Source organism: Mus pahari, chromosome 6 (assembly GCF_900095145.1).
Source record: "Mus pahari chromosome 6, PAHARI_EIJ_v1.1, whole genome shotgun sequence".
Taxonomy (NCBI): domain Eukaryota; kingdom Metazoa; phylum Chordata; class Mammalia; order Rodentia; family Muridae; genus Mus; species Mus pahari.
In genome coordinates, this window is record NC_034595.1 from 51000491 (window position 1) to 51022325 (window position 21835).

At 44.3% G+C, this 21835-nt stretch overlaps 1 protein-coding gene across 2 annotated transcripts in view; it reads left to right on the plus strand.

Annotated features, from left to right (window-relative positions):
* Pgm1 (phosphoglucomutase 1) overlaps window positions 1-21835 on the plus strand; it is a 59767-nt gene that overhangs the window by 22319 nt on the left and 15613 nt on the right. The window contains exons 1-7 of one of the 2 annotated variants that reach the window (XM_021199890.2): window positions 3612-4119; window positions 9552-9714; window positions 10091-10237; window positions 11575-11700; window positions 12738-12928; window positions 14178-14332; window positions 17466-17581. In XM_021199890.2, the coding sequence (XP_021055549.1) occupies window positions 3820-4119; window positions 9552-9714; window positions 10091-10237; window positions 11575-11700; window positions 12738-12928; window positions 14178-14332; window positions 17466-17581 (1198 nt within the window). In that variant the 5' untranslated portion in view covers window positions 3612-3819. Of the gene's footprint in view, window positions 1-3611; window positions 4120-9551; window positions 9715-10090; window positions 10238-11574; window positions 11701-12737; window positions 12929-14177; window positions 14333-17465; window positions 17582-21835 lie in introns of those variants that run through there. The other variant, XM_021199891.2, reaches the window with a different exon arrangement.

Sequence of the window (21835 nt, forward strand, 5' to 3'; positions counted from 1 at the left end):
AAGCTGACTTCCTAGGCTTTGCACCTGAATCAGGGTTAGCACTTCTGTCCCTGTGACCTTTCTAAAAACTGAACCTGCCTATGGAAGCATGAACCCACTTGAGCCCTAGATCTGGTGCTTGTATGGGGCCTAGACATAGTAGCTAGCTGTCCCATAAATATGTGTTACTGGAAAGAAAGAAGAAAGGGGAAAAAAGGAGAAAGGAAGGAAGGAAGCCAAAGAGGGAGGGAGACAGGTTTCCAGCTTGCTGATGAGGAAGGCCAGTTGTGAAGGGGTTCATAACTCTGCCATTGGGAAATTGATTGGGCCCAAGACCAGTATGAAAGTTCCTTGTCTGAAGGGAGCAATCCTTAAATCCCCCATATGGTTTAAATGTAATCTGTGTCATTGTGAAGGAGTACTGGCAACGCAGGCGAATTCATTAGGCCAAATTGGGTTCGCTCTGCTCGACAGTAGCGTTTCTGAAGATGAAGTTCAACCTTTGCTGGAGAGCTAAAACGGATGAGTTTCTTAATAGCTGCCCCACTTAGTCCGAGCGGCTCAGGAAGCTTAATGTTTTTAATGCCTCTTCTTTTTTACCCCACTTCACAGTCCATCTAACATTGCTGCTTCTGGTAATATTTTTATATGAGGTTGAGTTCTATGGTGTCTGTAAAATTACGACTTCATGTTCTTTTTTTTTTTTTTTTTTTAAGACAGGAAGCTTTCTACAGTAAGCGTCTACCATGTGTCCTTCAGGCTTCTGTTTGCGTATTGATAAATACAAGATTGGGCATGTGCAGCCATCTAAATGGATACATTTGTAATTTCAGCTTCAGAAAGCCCTTCACCAGCAAGCGGCCCAGCTGGAGCAGAGAACATACCGAAATGTAACGCCCTGGGTGGGCAGGAGAGCTGGGTGGGTTTGCCCAGCCCCCCCACCCATGCCCACGTGCTCCTGAATGTACCCTGGGACATCAGGATCTCATTAGGAAGGTTGCAGTGCCTTGGGTCACCGGTCTGTTAGTCCAATGAAGACATCACTGGAATAATATTTCATAAATCTAGCTCTTTGGTTGCATATGCCAAGACACATATGTTGGTCTAATTTGCAAGGCTATAAGAAATGAAGGGGAACTTGGCACAAAACTTAAAATAGATGAATAATAATAAAAAAAGCTACTTGTAATAAGTCAAAAAGTCATGGTAGATAGCTATGAATAAAACAAGCTTGCTTTTAGAATTTCATTTTTTAAAAACAGGAGCCCTAAATAAGCCATTAAAAAAAAGTGGCTGGTTTTTTGGCAGTCTGGATCTCAGCCTAATACATGTGCCTCATGAGCTGTTTCCACATCTGCAGATTTTCTTTCTCTTTGCTTTCAGTTGGCAAGACCAGCAGTATACGTTTACAGTTCTGTCTCAAGGGTATATTACCTCTCCAGCCCCGTGTCATAAGGGATCTTGATCACCTGTCTCTTCCACAAACTATCACACTAGTCTACTATATTGATGACATTGTGCTGATTCGACCATATGAGCAGGAGGTAGCAACCACTTTGGATTTGTTGATAAAACATATACATACATCAGAGGATGGGAAATCCAACCAAAATTCAAGGGTCTTCTACCTCAGTGGAATTCCCAATCATCAAGTGGTGTGGGGCATGGAGAGATTGACCTTCTAAGGTGGAGGATAAGTTACTACACTTGCCCACTCCTACCACCCAGGAAGAAGCCTGTTTGAATTTTGGAGACAGCACATTCTACACTTGGGTGTGCTACTCAGGCCCATACACCAAGTGACTCAGAAAGCTGCTAGCTTTGTGTTGGGGCTGGAACAGGAGACAGCTCTTCAGCAGGTCCAGGCTGCTGTGCAGGCTGCTCTTCCACTTGGACCATATGATCCAACGACCAGATGGAACGTGAGCTGTGGGTAGTTGGTCAGTGTGGCCATGTCTGCTCTATGAAGGGCACCAGGCTCCCCTGCCAGTTCAGTGCTTTTCAGCCATGTGCCCAATAGCTCTGCTGGTCCTGTGCTAGGCAGCCCCTTCTCCCACCCCACCCCACCCCTATCACAGGGCTGTTCATATCTCTGAGAGGCTAGCTAGCTGCTTACAGAGCTTGTCTTCTGTCATACCCAAATTGGCACCCTGGTAGATAAATAATTTTGGTTTTCAAAGGTGGTCATTCACAGCTCCCTTCAAAACCTTACTTTCCACTTCTATCAGACTCCCCAGACCTGTGGTGTGACCAGTCCTGGTTTACTTTTTAAACTTTGATGATACAGCTTCTTAATTGGTAACTTCTGCTGACCTAGACAAGGAACTCACAGGCATGTATTTTAAATTGATTATTAAGAAATCCTCAGGGGTCAGAGAGGATATTAGATACTAAATTTGTTGAGATAAAATGTTTTAAAACATTTTAGGTTCTTCAAATGCAAAAGACAATTTGCTTCATTAAAATGTTTCCTTGAGAAGGCTGGAGAAATTCTTGGCCATTAAGAGAGGGTACTGTTCTTCCAGAGGTTGGTTCTCAGCACTCAGACCCAGCTCACTTCACAGCAGCCTATAACTACAGATCTAGGTCATCCATTGTCCTCCTCTGGCCTTCATAGGCACACATGGCATACAGCAGCCAGACATACACATATACACATAAATGAAAATAAAAAAATTTTAAAGTGTTTTCTTGAGAGTAAAGTCTGTTTAGACTGACACAGTGTCATATGCCTATATGTCAGCAGAGGCTAGCAGGATTTCAAGTTCCAGTCCAGTGTGGGCTACATGATCAAGGCCAGTCTGGGTTACATAGTAGGACCCTATCCAAAATAATTAATTGTATTATCCTATTATTTTTCTAATTATTAGCAACTGATCCAGGTTTATATACATAGGAAAATACATCTATCAACTCCTCATTGTTCTATATTTCTCAAAAATGTGGTGAATCCCTAGGGTCAATTTTCTATAAATTCAGGAGGAAAGCCTAGTTGTTGGTTAGTGGATACTCTCACGAAACCATTTTCACCCCCAGTGCTGGAGATGCCCCCTGGGCATTGCCCATGCTGACAAGCACATTCTCCCTAAGCTTACTCCAGCCTCATTTGGTTAAATTCTTGGTGGCCAATGAGCAGATCATTCTGTTAGCTGATCATTCCTCCTCTACCTGGGATGGCATGTGGGAAGGACATAATCCTGTGGGTCTCAGAATGGCATCGAAGCAGAGAGACCAGAGGGAACTGAGAGCCCTCTCTCCCATTTTAAGCTTGACCTTTTATTTGCTCAGTGGCTCCAAGCAACTTTAGCTGCAGATGGCCCAGAGGCTCCAGTTCAAGAGGCAGCTGGGCAAGTGAGAGCCGTACCAGGTATCTTGTCCTAGCCTGCTTTAGGGATTGCAGTTGTTCCATCTTAGCCTTGGCTTCCAGAGCAGAGGCTGGCAGCTATCTGGTGTCTGAAACCAAAGTCTGTTGTAGGCAGCGCTCCGGGGCACTTTGCCCTAACGGGAAATGAAGCAAAAATAATTGAAGGGTGTTCAGCTTCATTGTGTGGGCAGAAGGATCTTCATCCGAACGACTTTGAAGATCTGCTTCGTGTGTGTGTGTGTGTGTGTGTGTGTGTGGGGGGGGTTATGAGTGGGTGTGTGACCCGTAACTTTGTCTCAGGAGACAATCACCGTAGGGAATTAATGAGACTTCCTAACCGACAGTGATGATCCGAGGGAAAATTCTGTGTTGTTTACTCAAAGGACACTGTGGCAGCTTCAGGTCTGATAGACCATTTGGGGGACCCTCAGCTACTTCCTGGACACCCTCACAGAGCCAAGTGTTGGATATGAAAGATGAGTGACTTTGAAGAATGGATTTCTGGGACATACAGGAAAACAGAAGAGGGTCCACTCCCACTGCTGATTTTTGCCACAGCTCCATACCATGACCAGAAGCCAGGAACAAGTGGATTACGGAAGAACACCTATTACTTTGAGGAAAAGCCTTGCTATCTGGAGAATTTCATCCAGAGCATATTCTTTTCCATAGACCTCAAAGATCGCCAGGGATCATCACTGGTGGTCGGTGGAGATGGGCGGTATTTTAATAAATCAGCAATAGAGACCATAGTGCAGATGGCAGCTGCCAACGGGGTTGGTATACAACAAGTATTATTACATCTCTGGCCCTTCCAAGGAACTTTTTAATTCTGCAGAACTACTCATCGAGGTGTGGATACGGTCTACACCTCAATTCTAACACCCGCTTAATGTCATTGTGATTTCAGATATCGAACGTTGTGGAAATAGTTTCAGCGTTATAGCAGGGACGCAGGGACCTGGGAGTGAAGTTCAGCTTTGCATGTGTCGTGCTGGGTTCCTGTAGTGTGGAAAGTACCTGTTGCTTTGTAGACACATAAAGCATGCTCCTGGCCTGAAGCTTTTGCGACTGCTTGCTTGCTAGCTAGCTAGCTTCTAGAATTACGCCTGTGCTATGGAGAACTGTCATGAGTCGGGCAAGGGGAGGATTTGCAGTGTGTTTGATGGTTTCCTTGTTGACGTTCAGTCATTTGTCCAACAGGAAAGAAAACAAAGGCAGGACATGCTGTTTGTAGATCTTGGTAGTCATGTAAAACAGTACCAGGGGTGGGGATTGGGGGGACATTGGATGTTAGATGTGAGTCTTTGGGGAAGATCGTTACAGAGGGATCTGCTTGTAATGACCTGGAGCACAAAGCAGCCCTGTATTAGGGTGAATTTGTGCAGCAGGGTAGAGATCTTATATGGCAGTAATGTTAGTAGGCTCTGCCAAAGGGTTGCATTATGGACACATGTTTGTCACATTAAGCAAAGTAGAGGGAAATGGCAAAAGCACTGATCTTGATAGTAGGACAGCTCTACAGCACACTTTTATAAGAAGCTGTGTGTCAGGGCATTGCGGGCTTTGTTCTGCAGATAGCACTGGTGGCCCAAAGACCCTCCCCTCCCCCGTGTGTGTGTGTGTGTGTGTGTGTGTGTGTGTGTGTGTGTGTGTGTGTGTGTTTTAAATAATACTTAAGCTAAAATTTGGAGCACACATTCTATTACTATCTAGAAAGTTTTAAAGTTGTATTTTTTTTTTTTTTTTGGAAGAAATCCTGGTCTGGAGACCATAATATTTAGCACGGCAAACAAATGTGTTGGGCATTCATTTTGAGTCTGTTTGAATGTGCCAAGCAGGTGTTTGGAAAGGCCAACAACAACAAAAGGCATGCCACCAGAGTAAACTTAAGAGGCACTACATACTGTTGTCTGTGGTCTGGGATTTCAGAATCTGAATGCTTGTCATGTAAAAATTGCTGATAGAGAACTCAAATATGAAATTATTATGAAGCATACACATTTTAAAGATAAAATGTGACGTGCCGTAAATTTCATCTTTGAGGAACGCTGCTGCTCAGGGAATGGTGTTAAAGATGCTTTAATCTTTTGAGAGGATAAATGGGACATTATTTCTCCATATATCTAGGCTGTTGAGTGAATCTGGTCCACTGTCCCCTTTGCTCTGATAGATTCGGCTTCATTAAAGTTTTTTTGTGTGGAACTGAAGGATGTGGGCAAGGTGGATGGAATGAGAAATTCAGGCAAACCCTGCAGACGTTTTCTGATTGACTGTTTGAAGGTTTGCTAAATAATACATTTCAGAGATAATAATTGATTAAATATGGTAACTGCCTATTTGTTAAGGCTGTGGCAGCTTAAGCAATATTTTCAAGGACATTCCATATTTTAAAAAATAGCATTGCATTGAAAGCAGTCCTGCTGGCTGGCTGAATCACTTTAAAGACGTTTAGTAGACGGATAACGTGCTCTAATCTGATAAAAAATGCCGAGGTTCTAAAGGCTTTGCTTAGTTTCTCCTTTTCCTAACATGATCCACATTCAGACAGCTTTAACATCTTCAGTTGGGTAGGATGCAGGAAGTCTAAGGGAAGGATAGTTATTGCCGTGGATTTTAGCAAAAGACAGTGCTGCTTGCCGTTGTCAGTGACCGCTTCTCCCCATTACTAGTTTATGGAGGACTTTTTGGCATGGTAAGCTAAAGATGCGGTAGCCTGCCATCTTCCCCTTCGGTGCACTGGTGCATCTGTGTCTTCCCTTTCTCTGTTTCGGGCATCTGTGAAGTATGGAGTGTAATTGGGCTTCAATAGAAGTTCCTTTTTGTTCTCATTTGCATGCAGTTGTCTACTTTTAATGGATATCTTAATGCACAAAATGAGTTTTTGGTGGCCCTGTGCAAACTGCACTTTGTCCCCTGAGCTTTGAACTTGATAAAGTTCAGAGGTTAAATAAAAGGACTGTACTTGTAGCTAGCAGGGCAAAGAAAATGAGGGGGCATCTTCATCCTCCTCCTCCTTCTCCTCCTCCTCTTCTTCCTCTTCCTCCTCCCCTTTTAAAACAATACATGAGAGCCACCAAGCTGTATTTTCCCTTTCTTAGGGAAGGTAGCATGTAACATCAGTTTTGTCATGTTAAGCATTTCCAGTGGTATTTATAATGTAGTACAATCATCATCCCAAACAGTAACTATTAAACTATTAGTTACTGTTATAACTATTATATTAGTAATGTAATAACTAATTTCAAAAAAGCAATTTAATTGTTTTTTTTGTTTGTTTGTTTGTTTTGTAAAACACACCCATTAAACAGTCATTCCCCATACCTGCTTTCCCCAGCAGCCTCTGGTATCTAGCTCTCCTCTCTGCCTCCGCATGTCGCCTGTCCTGGCTCCCTCGTCTTGTCTTTTCAGTCCTGTCTTTTTGTCTCTGGTCTATCTCAGTTAGCGTAATGTTTCCATGGCTCATGCTGGAGCATGGGTCAGAATTTCATTCCTTTCTCTTTGAGTTTTAAAAAGCTTTTGAGCCAGGCCTGGTGGTCAAATCCTGTAACCTCAGCACTGGGGAGGCTAAAGGAATGATTGTGGAGTTTGAGGTTAGCCTAGGAGATGCAGCAAGACAAATAGAAAATAAAACAACTAATGCTGGTCCTATAGGCATCTTTCCAATCTGTGTATAGAGAGCAATGCCATCTCTGGATATAATAACTAATTTCAAAAAAGCAATTTAATTGTTTTTTTTTAAAACATAAAATTATTTGGCGACATAGCCATTTCAGTTGTATGGGTCAGTGGTGTTAACTGTATTCACATTGCCGCGACACGTCTTTAGAATGTTTTCTTCTTTTATTGTATCCCAAACCCATTGAACAGCTAGCTCCTCATGTCTTCATCTGCCCCTTCCCTTACACAACCCCTGGCAGCCACCATTCTTCCTGTTTCTGTGGTTTTGATGATTTTAAGATATCTCATGTAAATGGGATCCTGAATTTATCTGTCTTTGGGATATCCCCAGGGTTAATCCATAGTGTAATGTGTGACAGGAGTTTCTTCTTCATAATCTGCTTTATCTTCACTTCTTTACTCCACCCATTCATTCACTATGGAACACCCTCCAGTTTGTTTTCTATTTCAAGGCCGAGTAATACTGCAATGTGTGTGTGTGTGTGTGTGTGTGTGTGTGTGTGATGCACTGTGTATCCATCCTTCCTTCTGGAGCAGGATATCTGGGTTCTTTTCTCTTTGGCTGTTGTGAGAGAGGAACACGGGTGGGCGTATGAGCAGCTGAGTCCTGCTGGATCTTCAGGGATGATTGGGGGTAGGGGTGGGGGTGGGGGTGGGGGTGGGAGGGATTTGGGATTGTGTGCAACAGGGCCTGGTTTTTAGCAGGACAGAGTTGTGTTTAAAGAGCAGCTGGGTGAGCTTCATGGTGGGAGGTGGAATGGGGAGTGTCTGCAGTGGTATGGTCATCTTTAGGAGGAGGGTATCTGCTGTGCCTTCCTTATTCAAGGCAGCCCATAGGAGCCTGCTTTAGAACCTTTAGCCCTTCAAGAGAGAAGCAGCCCTGGGTTTTCTTGCTTTGGTTTCCGCTGCCGTTTTTAACCTTTTGCCCAGTCCCCGCAGCCTGCAGTCATGGCTGACCACAGATCTTACCATAAGGAACGGGAGGATGAAGGGCAATGTGCATGGTGTAGCTTGCTGTTCATCAGACCTTCCTTCTATACCAGGTACATACAAAAGCGAAGGAAACGTTGGTGTGTTTAGTGTGGAAAGACATCTTCAGGTGGCTCAGACAATGACTAGTAAATCACAATTCCTAAAGGTCCCCTCAGAGAAATCTAAAATTACCTGATTCCTGGCTTTATTTTTGAAGTAGTCACATAGAGAAACCCCTTCAGGGCTGAGATGGTCCCATCTCCCCTTTCATATATATATAACTAAGAAACCCCTTCAGGGCAGAGATGGTCCCATCTCCCTTTGTGTGTATGTATGTATGTATGTATGTATGTATGTATATATATATATGAATTATGAATATATTAGTTATATATGAATATATAACTAATGTGCTGTTTGTTCTGCTTCTGCCATTAGTTCTGCTGTGGCCATAGCTCTGTATGCTCAACTGCATTCATGTGCACACACCCACACAAGGTGTGCACACACATACACATAATTACAAATAAAAACGTAAAAGGACAAATACATCCTCCACCACCAAGGCATCTCCACTACAAACAAACAAACAAACAAACAAAAACCAAAAAAACCAACCAACCAACAAACAAGCACACAGAACTAATGGAAAAATTAAAAGCAAAAGACAAGACCCTTTCTTTTAGAACAGTGAATGGGGACATCACCAACTCCCCACATTCTAAGTATTTTTAGTACGGTGGTCCCAAACCTCCAGGGTCCTGACCTAATGCCTTTCCAACTTGGGTGTTGTTGAAGCAGGTTTCATTTTATGAAGGCAAATTCAAGAGCTGGGTTGATACCATCAGTTAGAGATGCAGGAAAGTGAGTTGGGGACACAACTCAGTCCCAGGCTCCCTTTCATGTAGATGGGCAGACCGGGTTCCTCAGCAGCCACTCCTCACAGTCTTGTCTGAAGCTTGGGAAGTAACCCAGCTATATCTAACGAGATGAACCACAAGGAATCCCACTAGCTGTAAAAGCCAGACATGCATGGAAAGAAATTCGCAAGGTGCATTCTGTATTATTCTTGACACCATGTGCAATCCTTTTGCTTTTTAAGGGTCTTAATTGCAAAAGCCTTTTCTCTGATTAGAATGCCTTTCACTAGTTAGGCCTATGTTCTTTCTCCCATTGTGGATGGAAAATATGAATAAAAATGCAGTCTTTCTCACAGTCCATCCACATTGAGAACCTGCTCCAGATGGACCTTTACACATGCACTGTGTTCTTGCCTTAGAACACCTCAGTGTATGATTCCAAAGCTATAAAGTTCCATAGGGAAAAAAGGAAGGAAGAGAAGGAGGGAGGAAGGGAGGGAGGAAGGGCTTTGCTCAACAGCTCTGATTCTGTCTCCATAACATGGTAGAGATATATCCAAGATGATGATGTGATGATGTTTCCTTAAGAAAACATCTTTGCTGGCCCAACAGTGTCTTCATTGTCCATCTTCTTCTTCCCCTGGCATTTCCTTGTAGGAGCTTGGTATTTATCTGTTCTGCATTTCCTCTCCTAGATTGGTCGCCTGGTTATTGGGCAGAACGGGATCCTGTCCACCCCTGCCGTATCCTGCATCATCCGAAAAATCAAAGCCATTGGTGGGATCATTCTGACAGCCAGCCACAATCCAGGAGGGCCCAATGGAGATTTTGGAATTAAATTCAATATTTCTAATGGGGGTGAGTATTCTGTCATCTTAAGGACAGGTAGATACAGTTGGATGAGCTAGTGCCTGAAGCCCTGGGCCTCGCTTCCCTTTGGAGATGGTAAAGTACTTCTTAGTCTACAGCTGCCTTCTCTGTAATGAATTGTAGCTAACATGGTATTCTGCTTCAGAAAATTCTAACTGGTATTAGCTCCTAGCACTTTGAAGGTTAACACAGGAGAATTGTGAATTCAAGGCCAGTCTAAACTGTATAGTGAGAATTTGCCTGAAAAACAGGCTCCTGGTCCTCTGTGACTCAGTGCTAGGGTCGAGGGACTGCTGAGTGCTGGGTCGTGTTTTCTCATGAACTGCACGTGATGACGCTTGCTCGCTTGCTCTGTGAATTGTAGGTCCTGCTCCAGAAGCAATCACTGATAAAATTTTCCAAATCAGCAAGACAATCGAAGAATATGCCATTTGCCCTGACTTGAAGGTAGACCTCGGTGTTCTGGGAAAGCAGCAGTTTGACTTGGAAAACAAGTTCAAGCCCTTCACAGGCATGTTACTGTTCCTCTGCCCCACCCCACCCCACCCCACCCCACCCTCCTGTGTCCAGCTTGAGCAGTTTTTCTTGGGGGGGGGTTATTAAAGTGGGTCTTCAGCTCTGGAAAATGGTGGTCTGTGAGCATTGACGGGATTACTTACTTAACAGGTCTGGAGTGTGCTTGGGGAGTGTAGAGAGCTGGGCCATTGGCCTCGTGAATGATGTGATGATAGATGACTTTGGGTTATTAGTTTCCAACTCTCAGGCCTCAGTTTCCACAGTAGCCTTGCCTAGAAGACCTGTCCAATTAATCTCATTTGGCTTCTACTGTGTATGTGTGTCCACCCATTTTATAATCATAGCCAGCCTGTGGGAATAGTGCAGCCTGTGCACTATCACTGCAGACTTTCAGCAGAGGAAGAAGCAAAAGCAGAGAGAGGTCAGAAAGCAGGCTTGCACTAGTCAGTGTGCAGTAAAACCAGCATTCAGACTCATTGAATGGCTCTCAAGCCTGGCTCTTCAATTTCCCCCGCCTCCCTGACATGTAGTCCAGGCCATCAGACCCTTTGTTTGTGTCGATTGAAACTCTCTGAAAAGGCAATGGTGGGTCGCATTTTGTGTTGAATGTTAGGGTATTGCATATATATATATATATATATATATATATATATATATATAATGTTTATAAATTCATATTAAGAAGATGAAAGAGCTACCTCTGGGACTTGCATTTGGCCTAGCTCAACTTGTATTTTTCCAACTGGGCAACATTAGGGGGTGCATTGAGGGCTGACAGTTGCACTGCAATGAACACCCAAGTACCATGCATTTTTAGGGTTTAGAGGCCACCACTGGAGCACTCCGTAGGCTCCTTGTGCATTGAAAATGTCCAGAACTCCTAGGCAAAGATACTTTTAACCACTAGCAGGAGATGCAGAAAGTGATTCGTTATGGAGACTTTTTCCCCTGGACCTCTAAAAAGAAAATTAAAGAAAAATGGTTATTATCTTTTCTGTCATCCATGATACCAAAAATAGCTGTGATTTGGGGCTATGTAGGGACAGTGGGCGGCAGCAGAGCAGAGCTCATCTAGCCTCTGCTGGGAATTCACGTGTCCCACCCTAGCTGTGCAAGTCCCTGACTTTCAAACCTTGAGCCTCCTCGTCTACAAAACCAAATAAATCATGAGTAACATCTATGTTACTAAGGAACTGTTAGTATGTCCAAAATGACATTTAACAGTCGTCGCAGTGGCCCTTTTTCACAGTTACTGCAGGTTTATAGAAATATAGATAGGTTGGAGCGCAATAAGCTTGATGTGTTTCGTTTTTCCTTCGCTTATTCTCACAGTGGAGATTGTGGACTCAGTGGAGGCCTATGCCACAATGCTAAGAAACATCTTCGATTTCAATGCACTGAAGGAGCTACTCTCCGGTCCAAACAGACTGAAGATCCGCATAGACGCCATGCACGGAGGTATGCGCTGGAGGAGCCGCAAAGGCAGGGAGCTAGCTGCTCTCTGCTGTGTGCGCCATGATGCCTTCACAGCCCTCTTCTTAAGTCTCTCACGGATTAAACAGAGTTATTTCACAATCATTTCCATTTACAGACCTCAGTGTAGGCAAGCGGAGCAGGAGAGGTCTCCCTCGTGGAAAGCTGGTGTGAAGGTCGCTGTTTTTACATCAAGCCCAGGGCTTTGAGTCCCGTGCAGCTTTTGTGGGTACTTTTCTGTCCTTCAGCCCGTCACCCACATTCTGCTTATGCTCCTGCATGTACTCTGAAGGGTGACATTGGACCTGCTAACCAGCTAGCTGTGGGGGACATGTTCTCGAGCCCCACCCCTACTGCTTCCACACACTTCTTTTCTTAGCTGAGGGCCAGGACAAGCAGAGGATTAAACCCAGCAGCAACAGGATGTATATCTCCCATACTTCTTCCTCTGTGGGCTGTTTGGCAGGCCAGTAGGGACAGCCATGACTATGAACTGAAGCCACAAGACTTTCCCATATGTCGATCATGAAAATTCTTGACTATTTAGACTTCTGCCTATTCTGCAGCACTCTGGGACCGGAGAATATTTGAGTGATCGGGGTATGGAACCCACACACTTGTCTGTGTGGTTGGGGAAGGATGCGTTCGTTGCCTGAGCTCTTTCATGGGTCTGGCCAGAGCTTCCTGATACACTGCAGACTGCCCTGAGAAAGTCTGCTCTTGGGCTGCTGCCATCCAGTGGGTCCTTGCTGGCCCTCTGGGTTTGATAGAGCCAGTATCCTTCCTCTTTCGTATGAAGGTTTGTGTCTTCCTCAGCCAGTCAGCAGAGCCGAGGGCCTCTGCTGCACTGTATGAGGAATGGGCAGAGGCTTGGCAGATGACTCCCTTCAAAGACTATGGCGTCTGGGATTGGCAGTTGCCCACACCATTCTTACTCCCACAGTGTGTGCATCTCACCCTGCAGCCATCCCATGATTTAGTAAGTTTTACGCTTTGGCTACTCATCCTTTAATTTGTTACAGTTGTGGGACCGTACGTAAAGAAGATTCTCTGTGAAGAACTTGGTGCCCCCGCAAACTCAGCTGTGAACTGTGTTCCCCTGGAGGATTTTGGAGGCCACCACCCTGACCCCAACCTCACCTATGCTGCTGACCTGGTGGAGACCATGAAGTCAGGAGAGCATGATTTCGGGGCTGCCTTTGATGGTGACGGGGTGTGTCTAAATACATTTAAATGATTTCTCATGCAAGCTGGGCCTTTCGGATGCTGGGGGAAAATGGACAGTTTCTATCAGGCCATCGGAGCCTGCAGAGTAGCTCTCAAGAGCCCCCTGTTACACCGGAGGCCAGGGCCAATTGATTAAAAGATCCCTCTGAGCAGAATCAAAAGTCTGAAATGTAAGCAGTGCATTTAATTCCAGGCACTCCTATTTGCTGAGTTGGGGTTTAGGTCCCAGTTAGGATTTAATGACTCTGCTCCAGAAGCTACAGGGGTTCTAGATACTGTTCCTAAGCTAGGTCTCAGCCAGCCCCTGATTCGTTATTTAATCTTTACAGAAGGGTCTCATCTTAGAACATACCAATGCATTTGCTAATACTAGCTGAATAATGAAACTACCTATAGCCAACATGAGTAATATAATGAGTATGTTTTATTCTTTCCCTACATTGAAATTTGTGTCTATGAACTCCTCCTTACATTGGTAATCGTGTGAAACAAAGGAGATTGTGTAAGGTGTGTGTCCCCGTGTGTCCCGGACAGTAAATGCTCTGCTTATTAGGATGAGTTTTTAATTTTGTTGTTTTACCAGCTAAAAGCAACTGCTTCCTGAAAGTTAATCTTCCCTACATCAAAATTTAGGGAAATTGAAGGGGCTCAGAGCAGACACTATATCACCAGGTGCCTTCTGATGCGGTGCGGGATATGTAGCCATGTCCCCTCAAGTTCTCAGGTGCTCGGGAGGTGCTCCAGAGGAAGCGCCTCGGCAGCCATGAGGGTGGTGGCCTTTTTTGTTGGGTCGAGTAGCAAATGAAAGGACCATGATTTAGAAGTCCTTCCTTGAAGAAGTCTGCCTTTGTTCCTCAAAGGATGCCCAGTAGACCTGTCAAACTGCATAAACAGCCAACATTTCCTCTCTTGTACATCCTTTCCCCTCCTCTGGGAGAGACGTGATTGGTTCCAGAGTTTGGAAAGGTCTACGAGGTTAAAGTTAGTGGCCCCAGGAGGGAGAACAGAGGGCTTAGCTCAAAGCGGGTTTGTGCTTGCATTTTAATTGAAACCAGTTTTAACTCTTTGGCACGGAGGTGCCTTTGGTCCCACAGTGTTGTACAAATCCACTAAAAAGTCCAGTGTTTAAAAATGGTGTGAGTATAGGATCCATGTTGAAATTTGGAAAACTTCACAGACTATTGTTTCTTTTGTTTACTGTCCGATTAAAAGTTCTTACCTGCTTCCTTCCTCAGGATCGGAACATGATTCTGGGCAAGCACGGGTTCTTTGTGAATCCTTCTGACTCTGTGGCCGTCATCGCTGCCAACATCTTCAGCATTCCGTATTTCCAGCAGACCGGGGTCCGTGGCTTTGCACGCAGCATGCCCACAAGTGGTGCTCTGGACCGGTAGGTCTCGGTTCTTGGGTCCACCGGCCTCCAATCACATCGTTCTTCCTTAGGCCGAGCACTGTGGCTGGAGCATGCGTCCTCCGCTTCCAGAACAGCCAGCGGCTGCAGTCTTTCTCGAATGAGGTATTTTCAGAGTTAGTTCCCTTCTAAGGTCCCGTCAACATCCTGCGCTCCTCCAGCCTGGTACTCGCCACACTGTGGTCTGCCAGGCTATCTGTTTGATCGCTCCACAGCTAGGCTGTCACCTCGACAGAGAAAACACAGTCTTTTTCACCATCTTTGATTCTGCTCGGCAGTGTTCCTAAATATCATAGGATGGACACAGTGAGTAAATGAACGTTAGAGAGTAAATGAATGATGGTGCTTTCTTGTAGTCAAGATGTTAGTCTTGATGCAGGCAGGCTTACTTTTGTTGAGCAGTGTGCACATACCATGATTGGAAAAAAAAGTATTTTGAGGGGACCGGAGAGGGGACTCAGCAGTTAAGAAGAGCAACACTCTTCCAGAGGACCAGGGTTCAGTTCCTAGCACCTACATGATGACTCATAACCATATATAATTTCAGTTCCAGGGGGATCCAGTGTCCTCTTCTGGCCTCTGAGGACACTGCACACGTGGCACATATATAAGTGGAGTCAAAACAGCCATAAAATACATTTTTAGAGTCATTCAAAGTGACTTCAGACTTTACTCAAAACTGACTACCCTTGCAGGCTTAAATGCAATGATGCCTCATTTGTCCAAGCGCTAAAGCGGAAAGTTCAAATAAGCAGAATAGGGGGAAAATTCATGTTTTGCAGCAGCAGAAGACCAGCGGCAGTAACAGTCTTTTCTTTCCTTTTCCTTTCTTTCTTTCTTTCTTTCTTTCTTTCTTTCTTTCTTTCTTTCTTTCTTTCTTTCTTTCTCTCTCTCTCTCTCTCTCNCCTTTCTTTCTTTCTTTCTTTCTTTCTTTCTTTCTTTCTTTCTTTCTTTCTTTCTTTCTTTCTCTCTCTCTCTCTCTCTCTCTCTCTCTCTCTCTCTTAGAAGATCTATTTATTATTATATATAAGTACACTGTAGCTGTCTTAAGACGTGCCTACGGGTGGTTGTGAGCCACCATGTGGTTGCTGGGATTTGAACTCTGTACCTTTGGAAGAGCAGTCAGTGCCCTTACCCACTGAGCCATCTCGCCAGCTCTCAGATTTTCTTACATGTCTGTTCACTTGGGCATTTCCCATATTATAAAAGGTGGCTCTAGTGAGATCCATGGAAAATGATTAAAAATAAAAAGTAGTAAATAACAAATACCAAATGGGATGCTTAAGAACGTTAGGACCTCAGGAACCTCCCACTGAATTAACAGCAAAGAGTGAGTGAGAAAAAGGCCCTGGGTTTGAGAGAGGAAGAGTATATTGTCCAGGTACTTACAACAGTGGCTAGGCTTATGAATGGTCCCGTGGCCAGGACAGCAGGTATTTTACATGCTTAAGTCATTCAATTCGTATTAAGTACTGTTAATAACCTCACTTTATTGATGGATGTCAAAGGTCAAGGAGGCTGATTAAACTCAGCCAGCTAGTAAGTGGCTCTGTCAGGCTAGCAGGATAATGAAACAATTTATAGCCAATATAATGATTATGGTAAGAGAATGAACATTTTATTCTTTCCCTACATTGAAATTTGTGCATATGAAGTTCTCCTTACGTTGGTAATCGTGCGAAACAAAGGAGATTGTGTAAGGTGTGTGTCCCCGTGTGTCCCGGACAGTAAATGCTCTGCTTATTAGGGTGAGTTTTTAATTTTGTTACTTTACCAGCTAAAAGCAACTGCCTCCTGAAAGTTAATCTTCCCTACATCAAAACTTAGGAACACTGAATGTGGAGCCCCGGCCCCCAACCACTAGGGCACACAGTGTTCCCCTTTGAAGGGGAAGTGGTCGCAGAAGTACTGCTGGCTCCACTTAAGCTAATAAGGAGAAAGAATTGGTGCTGGGACAGTGAGTGGGGTTCTTCATGGGCTCCACTTCTTGGTCCTCCCGAACCCTGACTTGGAGAGAGAGGAGCTGAGAGTCAGGAGTCGCCAGCCTTGGCTAAGACATCACAGCTGACCTAGAGCAGCACACAGAAGCCAGTGTTTCTGCCTCCAGATCCGACATTTGGATCTTTAGAGCTGGTTGGTGGCCACAAATGGTGCCTTTGGAATACTTTCTGTGCCTTTTCAGGAATACTTTAATTATAATTTTTGGAAAAATTGATAGCCTGTATGGACTGAAAACTGAAAAACCTTATTTCAAATAAAAGTGCTCTCCTGGTTCTCAGAACCGATTTTCCTCCCTGTTAGAATTCAGACAAGCCACGTAACTTTGCTTGAAAGAAGGGGGCAGGAACCTGGAATGTACACTTCACTGAGACTGCATTAAAGCTGCCGAGCGACTTCCACTACTTAAACAGAAGGGGGCTTGGGGGTTTGTATTTTTTGAAAAGTTCTTTCCTTATTCATTTATTTATCAATGCTAGGAATCTATGCAGGTCTGAGGGTGCTAAGCATGCTCGCCACGACTGAGCTACTGATCAGCCCTCCAGAGAGGTCTTCAGTAGTCTGAACCTGTATAGGAAGGAGTAAAAGATTTGTAGAAAGAGACGGCTCATGAGAATGGGTGAGGCTGTTTGGAGTGGGAGACTCCACAGCTGGACATCTGGTGACAAGAAAGAAACGCTGGCTGGACGTTGGCTGTGGGTCATGTGACCTGCTCTGACCTGCACTTTCCCTGTGAAATGCTGACTTCTGTGATTATTAATGAGCACACCATTCTGTTGCTCTTTATAGAATGCTTGTAGATTTGTTCTGTATCCAGACCCATGGGTTTCAATGCCCCAACCCTGCTGTTTTACTACAGTTAGACTTCAAGTGTTAAACTGATCTGAATTAATCCTTTCTTCTCTTCTTTGCTCCACTACTCTCTGGATCCATACAGAAGAGCCCCTTGTGCCCAAGTTTCCTTTTCTAATTTTCCTCCAGTCGTAGAATCGTGTTGACCTCTAAGCAGTGTTAAATGGGAACCTCACTTACAATGATGGTTGATCTTTTCCGTCCTCACATGGTCCCGGTCGCTGTCTTGCTGTGATGTAACTTTGATTTCATGCCTTTGAAGGGTAGCAAACGCCACAAAGATCGCTTTGTATGAGACCCCAACTGGCTGGAAATTTTTTGGGAATTTGATGGATGCAAGCAAGCTGTCCCTCTGTGGAGAGGAGAGCTTTGGGACCGGTAAGTGGCACTCATGCTAACATATTTTTTTTCCTCCCACAACTGCTGCCTCAGGGGAATGTTAAGAGTGCCTAGATCCTGGAATAGCTGATGAGCCCTAAATCAAGCCACGATTTATTTATGACAACCTGGTAAAGCATACACATTCGAAAAGCAGTGGGCACATTTGGACAGGAGAGCTGGCTTTACTCTCATAGGATTACAACTGCTGAGACAGGAAGTTTGGGGGCCTTTCTTGGCAGCATTGGACATTGAGTCTCTAGGGATTAAACACAGGGTAAACACAGTTTTCTTCCCTTCGTGGCCAAGGAAACCTTAACAAATGTTTTCATTTCTAAGAAGAAATATGGCAGAACAAGTCACTTTTTTTTTGTTTTGTTTTGTTTTGTTTTTATGTAAGAAAAGGGTTAGGCATAGCATTAAATCTTTCCCTTTCATGGATCCAAGTTTTCTATAGCAACAAGTTATGATTTATCAGGGTTAACTAAAGGAGACCCTGAGTGTAAAACTAAGTCGATGGATGAGAATAATGTAAAAATACAGCCTTGGCACGAGGGTCTCTATGTGGGCTAAGTTGGAGGAAGGGTGGCATGAAGTTGGATCTGGTGATTGCCGAGCCCCATTTCTACACTTACCACACTCACGTCTGCTAGTCGAAATGTCGACCTGAGCTCTGGCCTCTCTCAGATTCTGGCTCTCCCTACCCTCCTGTCTCATCACATCTGTAATGGTTCTCCAGATGTCTGCACAGCATGTGCTTGTTTCTAGCCAGGCTGCTAGGCTCTCCAATAGTCCCACTCCTTATATTCCCTCTGCCCAACATTTTAAACATTTTAAAGCTCATCTCTGTGGTCCTTTGTGGTCTCTGGTCATCATTTAGTAAGGAGAAGTTCCAAAGCAAGCATTTGCCATGCCTTGCGATTGAGGGCACTCATGCGTGTCAGTCAGGACCAAATACCAATCTTTCCTTGGACCCCAGAGTCTGTGCTGGGAGGTCTGAGCTGATAGATGCCCCGCAGGTTTTTATGAAGTTCCAGGCAGTTCACTGTTCTTGGGAGAATGACAGCACTTCTTGATAACAAATTGACCTGATGGAATTTGGGGGTAAGATAGGTAAAGCCGGGCAGTGGTGGCACATGCCTTTGATCCTAGCACTTGGGAGGCCGAGGCAGGAGGATCACCGATTCTGGGTTCTAGGACAGCCAGGTCTATACAGAGAAACCCAATTCTGGGTCTTTAGTACGAGAATCTAAGACAAGTGCTTAGTCCTGTCCTGCATCACCAAACAAGGATGATGCCACTTACCTCTGTGAGCTACTGTATGACTGTTCCCTGTGAGATGGTCTTTCCCCGGGGAGTTTTAGTGGTCTCCGGTCAGTTACATGCTGCACGAGCCAGTCTTCTTGTCCCCCCTCTTTCATTTTCTGTGCTAGGAGCTGAGTCTTGAGCATGCTGCGTAAACACTGAAGCAAAGCAGCATCCAGCCCAGTCACTCACTTCACGGAAGAGGAGCTTTTCAGTGGCAGACACTATGTCTAAACATTTGGGTCTGCATCCCTAATGGACCACATCAGCACTGAGCCTGGAGGACAGGGAAGGATCCAGAGCCAGGTTCCCTAGAGGGCAGAACTGTAGAAGAATGCTAGTTTCCTGAAAACTAATTCGGGAAGCTTGATTAGCCATACTGATAGTAGCATTTGAAAGTTCCAGAATATTTTTGTATAAGAACCCTGTTAACACAGTTTTACTCATTCATATATATATATATATATATATATATATATATATATATATATATATACACACACACACACACACATGCAAGTATACACAAAGATACATACAAAGATACACACACATTCACATACACACAGATATACACACACAGATAAACACAGACACATACATACACAGACACACATGCACACAGATATACACATACATACACACAGATATACTCACACAGATAAACACACTGACACATACATACACAGATATACACAGTTACACACACATACACAGATATACACACAGAGATACATGCACAGACATATACACAGAGATAGATACACAGACACACACACAGATATGCACACATACACACACATACACAGATATACACAGATACACACACAGATGCATGCATAGATGTACACACAGAGATATACACACGTACACACACATACACATACATAGATATACACAGATACACATACACAGATATATATATACACACACACATACACACATAAACATATACACACACAGACTACATGCACTAACATTTTATCCCATGGGCCCGTGTGGGAAGCATTCATTGTGCAGGGTGGAACAGAGCTAAGCAGGAGTATGTGGCATTGATTAATTGAGAAGAGATCTGAAAGCCAGATATCACAACGACTGTCCTAGGCGGCAGGTCTTCAGGTACCAGCAGCAGTACTTGGACCCTGTCTTCCCCAGGTTCTGTGTTTCTGCTCTCTTCAGCTGATGGCAGGACGTTTCTCAGGAAAGCCTCTGTGGCCTTCTCGCATGAGTCTTCTCAGGCCCCACATACTGCCCTCTGTGTGCTCACCACAGTGATTTTATTTAGTGCTGTTTGTGTTGACTGCACCAGATGGTAAATTCCATGAGGACAGGGTTTATCTGTTCCAGTTTCCATTTTATTCAGACAGCCTCCTGTGGGTCCAGAGTAGAAGAGGTGTTGAGGCAGTGCTGCTGAGTGAGAAAGCAAGAACACTCCTTCTTCTTAGACAGGAGGACCCCTGTGGGAGGGAAAGACCTCTAAGTCGTCGGACGTGATGTCCTTCTCCTTAGACAGGTGGACCCCGGCAGGAGGGAAAGACCTTTGTAAGTCATCGGATGTGATGTCCAGTATAATTCTGGAACGGTATGCACCCATCAGTATTTTTTGGTTTTTGTTTTTCTTGAACATAATGGAGAATCCTTACATCACCTCTTGTTAATGGGATGGGACTCTTGTGAGGACTCAGCCGCATCCCTACTCCATAGCCCAGGGCTGAGGACCCTGCCATCTCTGTTAGGAGTAAGCCTCTACAAAGGAGAAGCTGTACAAACAAGCAGGACTTCAGAAGCAGTAGCTCACGACGTGAGACAGACCGTAGGCTTTTAAAGAACAGGCCTCGCTATCGTGGACACAGTGTTCTTCCCACAGAGACAGCAGCTTTCTCACGTAACTACCGTAAGCGCAGGTCTGGCCACACCCTAGGTATCAGCATTATATGTGCCAGGGATAAATGTGGTTTTTGTTAGGACTCAGAATGTGGAGGCAGAGCTAGGCAGGATAGTGGGCCTGCTGTTTTCAGTTGATCTCATGGTGTCCAACTGGTCATTCTCATGACCATAGGTAGTGATGACCCACAGTGACAGTGGCAGTTCCGACCCACTTTGGTCAAGTTAGGAAATTCAAAGATGAATAGTTCAGAGTGTCACTGTTTTTGAAATCCTTCAGGAAAACGGAAGGTTTAGGAAACACAGAGGAAACGTTGGCAATGAACTGGGTGGTATCTCTTGGAGATTTGCTGTCAATTATGAACTTTCCACAACCAGAGACTCACAACGTGCTTTTGGTTTGGTTTGGTTTGTTCCTTATTCCATCTAAAAAAATGGCGACATATCACACAGGGGTGATAATGAATTAATATATCTTGGGATCTATTTCATTTTCTTAATTAAAAAAACTTACATGTTTATATTTCTTTGTACCAAATCATTCCTTAATTGCTCACTGAACTTGACCGTGTCTTGATGCTAGGTTAGGCTGTAGGCATTTGGTAAGCAAGTGGTCCTCTTGGAGGGCTCTATGTGTTTCTACCTTTCAGAGAAGCCAGACCTCAGCTATGTAATTATAGATATAAAGTGATAGGTGATGGACCAGGTGCTCAGAGCTTTCTACTCAGAGGGCCCGATTGCCTGCTGTAGAAGGTCCTGAACTCTGGCTTCCCATTCTCCTTCCATAGCTTTGAGTACATTTCCTGATACACACAGAGCTTCCAGGGACGATGGCAGCATCCAATGTCTGGAGATGTCTCAGGCAAACTATTCCAATGGGACGAGACTTGGACCCTAGTTATCTTTTTTTTTTTTTTTTTATTCATTTGCAGTATAATCCAGTTCATTTATTACAATTTGTTTTCATTTTTTCCCCCTTATTATGGTTGGTTGCTCTTAAATTTACCTACATCAAGATTCCCTACGGCACAGAGTTTTACATGTTCTGACAAGCAGTGGTGTATC